Source organism: Trichosurus vulpecula, chromosome 4, assembly GCF_011100635.1.
Source record: "Trichosurus vulpecula isolate mTriVul1 chromosome 4, mTriVul1.pri, whole genome shotgun sequence".
Taxonomy (NCBI): domain Eukaryota; kingdom Metazoa; phylum Chordata; class Mammalia; order Diprotodontia; family Phalangeridae; genus Trichosurus; species Trichosurus vulpecula.
This window is the reverse complement of record NC_050576.1, coordinates 388025146-388037976: the sequence shown is the minus strand read 5'-3', so window position 1 is coordinate 388037976 and position 12831 is coordinate 388025146. Positions and strand designations below refer to the sequence as shown.

General features: G+C 35.7%; 1 protein-coding gene across 5 annotated transcripts in view; it reads right to left on the bottom strand.

Moving 5' to 3' along the window:
- ARHGEF7 (Rho guanine nucleotide exchange factor 7) overlaps positions 1-12831 on the bottom strand; it is a 321655-nt gene that overhangs the window by 188064 nt on the left and 120760 nt on the right. For all 5 annotated transcript variants that reach the window (XM_036756507.1, XM_036756511.1, XM_036756508.1 and 2 more), the window contains one exon: positions 2559-2643. In XM_036756507.1, the coding sequence (XP_036612402.1) occupies positions 2559-2643 (85 nt within the window). The remainder of the gene's footprint in view (positions 1-2558; positions 2644-12831) is intronic.

Sequence of the window (12831 nt, the reverse complement as noted above, 5' to 3'; positions counted from 1 at the left end):
ATCCTGTATTTCTTACCTTTACCATTAAACTTTTAGAAAAAATAATCAATCTACACTCACTGCTTCTATTTCCTTACTCTTCAATGCCTTGTAATCTGTGATCCATTCCCCAAACTTTGCCAAACAACATTTTTTGTTGTAACAAAGAACTGGAAACAAAGTGGGTGCACATCAACTAGAAAACAGCTAAACCAACTGTGGCATATTAATGGAACATTATTGTACTACAGGAACTTGGAATCAGGAAGACTCGTCTTCATGAGTTCAAATCCAGCTTCAAACACTTACTAGCTATGTGATCCTGGGCAAGTCAATAAAACCTGTATGCCTCAGTTTCTTATCTGTAAAATGAGCTGGAGAAGGAAACTGCAAACTATTCCAGCATCTTTACCAAGAAAACCGGTAAGGTGGTCACAAAGAATTGGACATGACTAAACAACAAAGGGTATTTAGTGCCAAACTAGTCCCAACAAACAGGGAAATTCTGTAAATACCATATCAAATTTAATATACATTTTTTAAAAAGAAGTGGTATATCACATTAGTTTATGGCTTTATAATCCTTTTTTGTGTTTCTTTGAATTTTGTGATATTAAATTTGCTGGTACTTAAGTTCACAACAAAAAAGCAATCTTTTTTTTTTTTAAATTAGGTGACCAGTGTCAAGCTGGACGCTATTGCCTGAGGTGAGTGGCAGCACTAGCTGACTAGGAATTTAGCATGCATAATTAGACAGAGAAGACTAATCCAACAGGACATATGAGTCCAACACTATGGTAGTACCCCGGGAAGCTGGACCACAGTCAATTCAAGGGAAGCTAAGAGTTTGGGATCTCACCAGAGTGTGCCATCACACTATCAGTTCAAACTCAACAAGCACAAGCATCATCCTGACAGCTCCATTTTTATAATCTAGCTTAGTCAGAATTTAAAGTATGGGTCAGGGAATAGCAGTAGATAGGAATGTAAAGATCAGCTAGAGTCATACTGTGGGGACCCCTCCATGTAAGGATCAGCAGTTTCAATATTATCTACCATGCTTGCCACATTAGTTATCTTTTATTCTTACCTCTCTCACCTATCCACACCTAATAAATAAATTGCCAGGTTCTTTTTATTTTCCCTTGGCAATATCTTTCAGATGTATTCCTTCCTTTTCATTCTTAATAATAACCCTAGTTCACTCCCTCATTACATGGATTCTTAATATCTCATAACTGGTCTCACAATCTCATAATGTGTGTGTGATATAGACGTAATATATACACATATTTATAAATGAACCTAGTACCATATGGCTGAAGGATGAAGAAGTTAAGAAAAGACCAAAAAAATCCAGATACGGAAGATGCTATCAAAGGCATACTATTGCTAAATCTCTTATTTTGATACCTATTAAATTTCCCACAAAGCAAAAATTAAGAAAGATTGAAACGTACATAAAACCAGCCTCTAGAATCTTTCCTTTTTGAGCCCTACAGCCAATTTCAAAATAGGATTCATAGGCATTTTCCAGGAACGAAATCAAGAACAGAATTTCTCATCACTTATAAATGGCTAAGAGTTGTAAAGATAGTCCCACCAGTCTTAGCACACAAGTATAGGAGTATGATGTTTCTCCAATATACTTACCTATAAATTGGGGTTAGGAAATACCAAGGATCATGTGCTTCAGAGTACCCTTATGGCTGTTGTGATTCTGAAAAAGTATGTGTTTTGGGATACTATTCCCAAAGTTACTTTCCTTGTTTATGATACCATCTGAATAACCATATTCTATATATGTGACTAACAGGTCCTGGCAGGTCTTTCCTAAAAAGCCTTTCAATACAAGCGTGGTAACAGATTTGAAAAGGCACATCATGAGAGAGCTGGCCAATTTTTTTTTTTAAACTACAGCAACTCATTAAACCATTAACTAGGGTTTAGAGTAGTTCTTATCTGCCAAAAGAACATAAGCTGCTTCACAACAGGTATGATTTTACTTAGTATTTATTTATTTTAATCTGTGTTCTCGCCTGTAATACAATGCCTCATACATAGTAGGTTCTTAATAAACACTTATTGACTGAATGATTGGATAGAAGAAAATCTCAGATCCTTAAAATATTAAAGCATTGTACCCACTAGTCTGCATCAGTACCACAATGCTCAGATATTTGGGCAGGCTAAATCAACACAAACTCTTTAAGAGAAAATCAGGAGAAAGATCCTTGTTAACCTATGTTTCAAGAAGTCCTTATATCCTTCTGACATCTAGTCTGCTGTTTTTAGGATGAGAAAACTATACTTAATCTTAAGATATGAGAGTAAAGATGTGCTAAAGTCAAAAGAATTTCCCCACAACAACAAAAAACAATAAAACACAGAAACCAGTCAAAGTAAATGTCAAGAAAGGACAGCTTATTAAAAATAACAAACTAAAAAGGTTTACTTTTCTCTATTAACAGTAAAAAAAAGAGTACTGTACTGAAACACTCTTGAAAACAATAATGCCTGGTCACCTTTTTCCTTCCCCTTCCCCAACTAGAATTCAATGGAGCAGAACAGAACCTTACCTGCTGTGACTTTATTTAGAGTGACTAAGGAGCTGAGAACCTTGCTAAAGTTCTGTCCCTGATAAAGATCATTTGCATCAAATGTCTGAAAGGGAGAAGAAAAAAAGGTACAATTAGTAAAATTCCAAGTTTGTTTCACGCTAAATCACATGATCAACTATACAAATGATACGGGGATATGTCTAAGGTTATATAAACGGAGAAATAAGAACCAATAGGAACTCCCTCCTTTCTTTGAATACCAACTCCATCCTCATGTCTCTGGCTCAATTTCCAAAGTGACAGCAACCATCTCCCATGCTCTGCCCTCTTTTAACCTGAGGCTTAGATCTTGTTCCTCTGCACTGCATTCAATAAATGTTCAATAGCAATAATAAAGTTGCTTTCCTCCTGTTGTTAGATTAGTGAAGAGCCCCTGGCACCCAGCCCAGAGAAGCTCAACAAGGGAAAAGGTCTAGGGCAGAGGATGAGGCTCCTTTTCCTGTAGTTGACAACAGCAAAGCACTATCCCACTAGAGTTCACATATGAATACAAAAGGCAAGGGAAGAACAAAAAAGAAGTATTCAGAATGGAAAACAAGAATAGTAGTCAAGAAGCAGAGATTCAACAAGGGATTTACAAATCCCTAAGCAAAATCTGAAAATCAAACTCCTGATGTGTTAGTGTTTCCAAGAAGTTTTGGATATTTATTATTACATAAGCAAGCTAATTTATGACAAAATAAATGTGATAAGGAGTAGATTGATCTGGAATTAAAGATATGTACATTTATTTTTAAAAAGTAATATTGAAAATTCTTCCTAGTTGGGCCCTCACCATTTTGCAATGCACTCTAAGTGGGTTGCCTAATTATTCATTACATATACATACACTTCTAAGCAGCACTTCTAACTTTTATATAGAACACTGAAAGTTAGACCAAAATTATGTCTATGCAGTTTTCCCTATACGGAAATGTCAAAAAACTTAACAAATAACTGAGGTTGGTCACTTCAAGGAAACGTGTCAGTGCTAGAAATAGGAAAGATCAAGTCCATTGTTCGGCCAATGCAGAAGATATGGAGTCACAGAATCACAGCTTTAGAGCTGGAATACCTCCATATTTTAGTCCAAACATAACAAAAATGAAACATAACCCTTAACTAAATGCTTATCAAAAAAGTCCCAAAAAAACTAATATAATAACAAACATCCCTCTCAAGGCCACAAAACATAGAGGAAAATACTGCACTGTTATAAGTAAGGTTACTTAAGGATCAAAACTATATGGTTTTTTTAAATGTAGGATTTCTCTGGGAAAAAATGTGAGTTCTTCTGAATATTAGCAGGCATGCAGTAAAAATTTTTATTCATTGAAAAGTCTATACTATCTAATATATTCACAGTCTATAGAAATTATTCATATTTATATATAACACTATACCTATTACTTGTATCCTGGCTACAACTCTAAGAACAGAAACATCCCTTGTTTTTATTGCTCTGAATCTACACCTTCTAATCCTCTCCATCTCATATTGCCTTAGCACCATGAATCTTGCAAGCACTTAAATGTTAATTGAAATTAAAACAAAGTCCTTTGTAAGAAGTCTAAGCGGGGAGGGGGAGTTCATTTCTGTAATGTGTCAAAACGGCAGAAAGGGGAGAGAGAAGTTCTCATTTTATTCAAGTATTTAAGTTCTGAAAAATCACTTGCTTTTTGGTCTTGTGTGTCTAGAATCAACAAAAAAACAACTAAAAATGACTACAATAAATGAGAAATAGGATCTGGACCTGTGATTCCACTGATATAAATAACTCCCAGGTGAAAAAATTCCTTCTCACCAATACAGATCAGAACCTTCCCTACAACTTGAGTCTTAGAAAGCTGACCAAAGTTACACAGCTAGTACTTGTCGGTGGGCTATGAGGCCCACTCCATCCACTACACCTTCCTGCTTCTTACTAAATTATATAAAATATAATTTAATGACAATGATAAATAAGGAAGCAAAAAAGTTGAAAAACTACTTAAAGCAAATAAAGTGAAAGCTAGCTATCTTAACTGTGTACTACATTTTAATACATAAAAGTTTCTAAAGTATCCTTTCACTCAGAAATGATGAAAGTTACTAGCAAAAATGAAATGCAACAAAGAAAAAAAGCTTTAGAGACTTGGACTATTTATGGAAACTCTACATATTTAGTAATGTAGCTTTTAACACAAATGCTGAAATTCAAGTATGACTGATAGTGGCAGAAATTAAGATCCCCTCTATAACAGGAACTACCACAGATACCAGACAGGCATTAGAACGTCTGATAAGAGAGGAGGTAATTTCAAAAGTTATAAAAATCTATGACTTAAAGTAAATCCTACTTTAGAGGAAAAGAATATTTGATCCAAACTTAAGAAATAACGTAGCATATGTTTGATTTTAATTTTGTGCTTGGTTTTTTCCCTACTCTGGGCCTCAGCTTCCTTATTAGTTAAATAAAGCAATTGTATTAGCTAGTGCCTCCTAGCGAAGGGTGCAATCAAGCTTAAATATTCAGTCCAATTCTAAAACTTGGAAGTTTGAAATAAAAGTATATATAAATTTTAACTAACCTTCATTGTGGAGAAAAAGGCAACACTTCACCAGACCAGTTAAATGCAAGAATAACAGGATGCTAAAAATACAGAGTTTCCTGTTGTTCCAGAACTATTCCTCTTTCCTACTTGGACACTAAGCACCATGTGATTGGTTGAAATTACCTACCAATGGGCTCCAACATGATGTCAGAACTTCAGTGAATATACACATATCATTGGTATTACTTAACAGGAAACTAGACAATGAAATGAGATTAAATGTTTTCTATAGAACAAAAAGAAAATTTAATATTGAGCTCTATTAAGTGATCTAATGCTCTCTTCTACTGGAAAATAGTAAATTCTTGCTTAAGTAGAAATCTATTAAGGACAGGAATCAAAAGAATTTCAGGGAATAGAGGAATTTATTACAAGATAAGTCTTCCTAAAAACCGTTTTAATTTCACTTAGACGAATACCTCTTTAAGAATAGTGTAAATGTATGCTGGCGTACTGAATTCACATTTAACACACTATGATGTTTCTTACTCAATGGGTTCTAATAAAAAGTATTGTATTTTTAAGTGGAATTTATGAACACACCTTAATTTCCCCCAAATACCATGGAGTCCAGTGAGTGGCTAAGAAAAAGAACAAGAATATTTATGTTACAGAAGTTTTGTGGGAGAGGGGAGTGGAAAAGAGAGAAAATGAATGGCTGTTGGGGAGGGGGAATTTCTAATTTTAAAACAGAGTAAGAAAAAGAGCAGGAAGAGGAAGTCAGAAGTCATTCTTTATTCTTCAGATTGCTGCTCTAGCACAGCAATGAAATTACTATAAAATTCTGTTCATATGTTAATCCCCCCCCAACATGTACTACCCATCCACTAGTTAGTAAGAACAGGGCTACATAACAACACAGACGCAGGGGGAAAACAAGGGACTTGGACAATTCACTAAAGGATAGATAATGACCCACCATGACCCAAGAACAAAAACACCTGTGCCCTTAACAAAACTATAATACCTTCTAGTTACCTCTGGCATTTTTTGTATATTTAGGTCAAATAAGGGAGTAGAATTGTTTAAAATGTCAATAAAATATAACCATCCAGAAAGTTAGCTGATTAAACATGGCTCTTAAAACATGACATTACATTTGGGGTATATATTCCTTTCTTTATTTCCTTAGAAGCAGTAGTACCTACTAGGCAAGAGAGACAGAGAATTAATTAAAGAGTTCAAAGTTACTAAAAACCACAGTGGTAGAAGACTGAACTCCTGCTAAAGGAACTGTTCTACTGCCTAGCCTATGAAATACTAAGCACACAGAGAAAGAGAACCAATCCTGATCCGGGGAAAATTGTGATGTCTGTGTCCTGGGTCACCAACTCCTCTATTCTTCACTTTCTCCTTCTCATTCCTCATGTATGCCCCTCATCCAGTTCCACTGCCTTCTGGATTCCCATCCTCTCTCCAAACAGGAGGATTTAAAATGGTCTTTTCCACTTTGTTGTGAATGACTTTCAAAGTTAATCTGGTTATTCCAGTCATACTAACAATTTCATTATTAAAAAATGTTTCTTTTTGTAGGATCAGAGGCCCTAGGTTATCTTATAAGAATTTCAAGCATAGGTAAGCAGATGGGAGCCAAACTTTTTTTTTCTTTCTTTTTTTTTTTTGGCAGGGTGAGAGGGGAAAATGGTGGCGCAGTGGCCTAGTTGCTACCCTTCATATCATACTAATCTAAAAACTAGCTGTAAGGCTAACTTGTCTTAGTCATTTCAAGGTGTGGCTCAGATGAGTCAGAAAGGAAAGCTATTTATCTTCCCCAGTTCCCACTACTCTCTCCCATTCAGCATGAGCCTAAAGAAACAGATTGGAGATCTATTCCTTAGGAAATAATGGGCCCAGAGGAAAATGTACTAGGGTCACTAGCTTTTAATGTAAGTCACTGCTTCCCCCAACCAACCATTCACTAGAGGGTTCCTTTCCCCTTCTTTTACTTTTTCCTTAAGCTTCACCCGCCTACATGAAATTCCCATTTACTTGGGATCAGGGGACCACTCTCTAATGCTCTCTCCTTCCCCAGTGTAACTATGCCTGGCCTGGGTCTCCACCACAGAATCCCTGACTCTCAGATTGAGAAGCAACTTAATAGACCATTTATCCACTCAGCACTCTCCTCTACAATATACCTAAGAAAATGTAATTCAGCTGTAAGAAATGGGAGGAGTTTTGTTTCCACAGAACTAAAGGTGTGCTTCCCCACCCTCCCCCATCCCAGCTTTAGCAGAGACCAGGCCTCAAGGTCGGTCAGGTGAGAGGTCAGAGGCTTGTATGCATGTGCATACTTTTTGAGAAGGCAGTCTAGGGAATTAATTAGAGGCCAAACCCACTTGAACCAGTTCAACCTTATCTAGGGTCTGGTCTTGGTCAAGAATCCAGGCCTACTGATTTGCATCATTTGCATATGTTAAAGAGGGAAAATAGGGGAAGTAAAAGAATATAGTTTAATCCTAAACTAAGACAAGGAAAATCTAATTAACTTCACTTTTGCTTCTATATCCTTATTACCCTATTTATATAAACTGTATAACCTAGGAAAACTATGTAAAAAAAAAGACTGTAAACTAACCATGACTCTAGCAGGAGTGGAGGGAATGGTTACCCCTGCTCCTGCAGCTGTATCAGTGTGAGTGTTCCCGTGAGCACTACACCTGCTCTCTCGAGGAGCATAATAAAATGCCTTCCTCTGCCCACTCTGGTCTTGAGTTCTTGGGGTGAGAATGGGAAAATTGCATGGATCTTCCTATGGTCAAGTGAAGGGAAGCAATAGGCAGCGGAAGCTCACTGGGCTTACTCCTGGATCTTTTCTTGGGGTGTCCTGTGATCCCCACTTCAGTGTTAAGAGGGCTACCACTCCGGATTCCCTTGGGGAACCCTGTGGTCTGCACAGCCTTCTTAAGGGGCCACCACTTGGGTCCTCCTTAGGGTCTGACCCCTAGGAGGCCCTGTGATCCCCACAGATTAAGGGGTGGCTACCACTTGATCTTCCTCTGCAAGTCCTGTGGTCTGTACGGCCTTCCCTAGGGATTATCACAGGGTTCTTCCTCAGGACTTTGGCCCTGCCTAGGAAGTCCAATGATCCCCAAAGCCGCATGTTCTCACAATTTTGGGGAAGTCCAGTGATCCCCAAAACCACATTTCTCACACAGCCTTTGCTTGAGGAACTCCAAAGATGGGGAACATGCTACCTTCCAAGGCAGTCCATATTTCACTTTCCCAAGGCTCTGATAGGAAGTTTCTCCCTAGATCAAATGAAATTTGCCTCTACAACCTTCCATTCAGTATTCCTGTTTCTGTTGGGGCACTGAATACGAGCACTAAAACATATTCCAGGGGATAACTTTTCAAATACTTGAAGACAACTATTGTGTCTCCCCCTAGAAGTCTAGCCTTCCCTTGACTAAACATCCCTAAATCCCTCAACCTATCAGATGCCATAAAATTAAGATCTTTCACCATCCTGAATCCTTTTAAATAATTGTATGATTTCACCAAAATTAAAAACACCAACAAAATAGCAAACCTAAACAAATACCATATATTTTTAACTGGAAATGAGCAGAGGTAGAGGAATATGGCTATAGAAAATAAAATATAATGTCAGACCTCTTCCACAAGTTGATTTTGCTAAACTTTTCCCCTTTTTTCCAATTCTTTATTTTATGAGACTGACCTCTAGAAGGAGTTGGAGGAAGACTACATTGAGAAATTTAGGTGGTAAGAAAAAAGATCTGAACAAAACTTCATTTTTAAAAAGCTACAATCTAAAAAAATCTCTCAACCAATGATTTATGTAAATAAAAAGGAAAAAATGAAAACTGCTGTGAAATAAGTAGCTCACAATGTAAGCCAAAAAATTAATCATGTTCCCAATAAAATACAAATTTTTCAAGGAAAGGTTCTTTCCTTTTTTACTTTAATCCCTAGCACCCGAGTAGGAACTTAATAAATAACTGATGACTGACAGAAAACACAGAATGAAACAAATAAACACATCCTTCTCATTAAATAAATTATATGTTCTATTGCTCAAACCAGAATAAAACTGATTTGAAAACTGACATTTTCAAATCGGTTTAATAGTAATTTTTACTGCTCGACTTCCACTGAAATAAATTAAAATGAAGGACTGCATCAGTGAAAAAAGTCTAAAAACTACTTTGTTCAAGAGAATAAACACAAGCTTACAATAATTAAGTACAAACTATATATCAAATGCTTTGGGAACACGCAAAAAAAAGGAAAAGATCAACATAAGAAAAAGGTGAATTTTTTTCTTTATTCTGTACTAGTTTAAGTGTGGACTGATTTCAAAGTTCCTTACAAAAAGATATAACGATAATTAGAAGCATTTGAGGTTCCTTTTGAAATAGAAGTAAATGAAGAGAATCCTTTCAAAATGTGAGAGAACTAAAAAAATAAATAGTAGAACCAAAATAAAGGGTTGTCACCTTTATTTCTTTTTTCTTTTTTCACCACAAAATGCAAGATGGCCTCAGGAAAATAGCATAAACCTACAGAGACAATATTTCCATCTGTTCCAAAGTAATTCTCTTAATTAGAAATTCATCTCCCCCACTTGCAACTATATGCAAAAAAAAAAAAAGAATAAATACAGCAATATAGATGTAGAGCTGGAAGGGATTTTAGAAATGTTTTAAGGCCTAAAGTACCAAGTTAGAAAAATATAGATCATAGAGATTAAGTGACTTGCCCAAGGACATACAAGATAGTGAGTGGCAGAGGTGCGATTCAAACTCAAACCTACTGACTCCAAATCTAATGCTCTTTCCACGGGACCATTCTGCTAACGATGAAGAAAATAGTATGCAAAGTTACCTTTCTCTGAAAAAAAGAAATACCCATAAATACAATCATAAAAGTTCAAAATCTCAGGAAGATCACAGCATCTCTCAGTTATATCAAAAAATGTGCTGCCCATAACTTGATGGATGCTACCCACATATAAAAAAATAGCAACATCAATGGAATATAGAAATTCATTCAATTGTAAAACTTCCCTTTTAAAAGACTTACAGTCCTAACCAAAACATCTCAACTAATACTGAAGCACTGTTCAAAATCACACATACCCCAAGAAAGTATACATATACCACATAAATGCCTTAAAAGGAATATTATGGTGTGGGAAAACTGGGACTCTCATGAACTGTTAATGGAGTTGTGAACTGATCTAACCATTCTCAAAGAGCAATTTGGAACTGTGCCCAAAGGGCTATAAAACCATGCATACCCTTTGATCCAGAAATACCACTTTTAGGTCTGTATCCCAAAGAAATTTTAAAAAAGGAAGGGGATTAGACCTTTATGTACAAAAATATTTACAGCAGCTAGACTTTATGTACAAAAATATTGGCAGCAGCTCTTTATGTGGTGGCAAGAATTGGAAATTGAGGGGATGTCCATCAATTGGGGAAGGGCTGAACAAGTTGCGATATATGCTTGTGATGGAATACTATGGTGTTCTATGAAACAACAAGCAGGACGATTTCAGAAAAACCTGGAAAGACTTACATGAACTGATTCAAAGTAAAGTGAGCAGAAGAGGGTAACACTGCACACAGTAACAGCAACATTGTATGATGATCAACTAAGAATAACTTAGCTATTCTCAGAATACAATGATCCAAGACAATTCTAAAGGACTTATGATGAAAAATGCTATCCACATCCAAAGAAACAACTGGTAGAATATGAATGCAGATTGAAGCACACTTTTTTTAAAATTGATTTTTCTCAGGTTTTTTTGCCTGTGTTCTTTCACAACATGACTAATATGGAAATATGCTTTGCATGACTGCACATATATTACCTATATCGAATTGCTTGCCTTCTCAAGAAGGGGTAAGAAAAGGGAGAGAACTTGCAACTCAACATTTTGAAAAACAAATGGTAATTTTTTTTACATGTAATTGGAAAAAAATAAAATATTTAGAGTATTAGAAAGTTTAAAAAATTATATTATGATTAAATAGCCTGCAGCATTAAGCAACTTTAAGGGTTAATAATCTCACTTTAATCAAACATACATATATCATTCATTTAGTTCAGGAGAAAAAGCCAGCACCCTGAACTTCAGAGCCAATACAAAAAGGAATTACAAACAGAAAAAATCAACAGATCAAATAACACAATTCAACAGACAGGCTTTGTCTGATCAAGACATCATATACATAGTTACCAAAAGGAGAAGCACCAACATCTGGGTTTTCTTCAAAGTCAGGAGGCTCCAGTAGCTACCCAGAGTCTCCACATCAACATTCTTCCAGTGAGTGAAAGCCCCAAACAAAATGCTAACCTCTGGGTTTATTTACCCTTCTTAGGGCCCGAAGGCTTCACACCTAATCAGCAAAAGGGTATGGGCCTGGAGCTTTGTACCTAGTGAGACTTAATCAAAGGCACTTGATTACTTTAGCATTCTAAAAGAGAAAACAGTTAAAAAAAAAGTCCCACCTTAATTAATATTACATAGCCTAGATAAATTTAGCAATTATTCTTCAACAATAAAAGGAAACATGGTTTACCAAGGCATATTTTTTTAATTCTGCACAAATGTTTTAGTAGATCCAGCAGAAAAGCATGTCTTTACCTCAATATGAGATACTTGTTTGGATTAGAAACAAGTCATCTTACCAAATTATATCTATAATAAGAAAACAGTAAAGATTCAGTTATTATAAGGCACCCAAAGGCACAAAATATATGGTTAAGCAAAAAGTTTAAAGGAACAGAAGGAACAGAGTCATTAGGAAGAATGGAGCATTTCAGAAAATGAGATGTCAGATATTAAAAAAAAAAAAGTATTAGCTTCTACTTTAAAGAACTAAGGTCATAAAGTTGTCTCTAAAGCTATAAAGTTGTTCATTCTTAATAAGACATCAGATTCAGGAGGAGCAAATTCACTGAAAAGAAAATTTTTAAAATAATAGAATTTGATAGTAAAAAGGGAGCTTTAGAAATCTAATCCAACCACATCATTTTATAAAATTGATGAGAAAACATTCTCAACAGTAAAAAACTATAAGCAACTTGTGTTCAAGACATCTACAATCTATGCTGAAAACTATTTTTTCTTTGAGAATACAGCTAAATATAAAGAGAATACCAAAGGAGAAAAAATTATTTCAAATTTGTATTAGTTTTAGAATCTACTGGATATAGTAAAGAAAAGGTGAAAAGACAAGAGGTAACAGGCTTTCTAGATTCTAAATCCCTTTCACTATTTAATAGAGCCCTCAAACATTAGAATAATCATTCTCTATATAAAACACACAGAAGACTATGAAGACTATGAAGTCTGATCAGAAAGTCAGTTAAAGAATGAGAATCAAGAGTGGCACATAGGAAAAGCTGCTAAATTTTTGTCAGAGGACCTGGGCTGGAATCCTTGTTCTGCCACTAACTACTTTTTTGGCCTAGAACAAGTCACTAAATCTCAATGGGCCTAAGTTTCATCAGCTATGAAATGAAAAGATTACACTATATGGTCTCCACAGACCCTTCCTTCCAGCTCCAGACATATGATCCAAAGACATGTCCATCAGAATGGAAAGAGAACAGAGGGACTCAGCCAGCAATCATAAAAAGTTTGAAAATGGGAAAGCATTTCTAACAAAAGAATGGAAAGC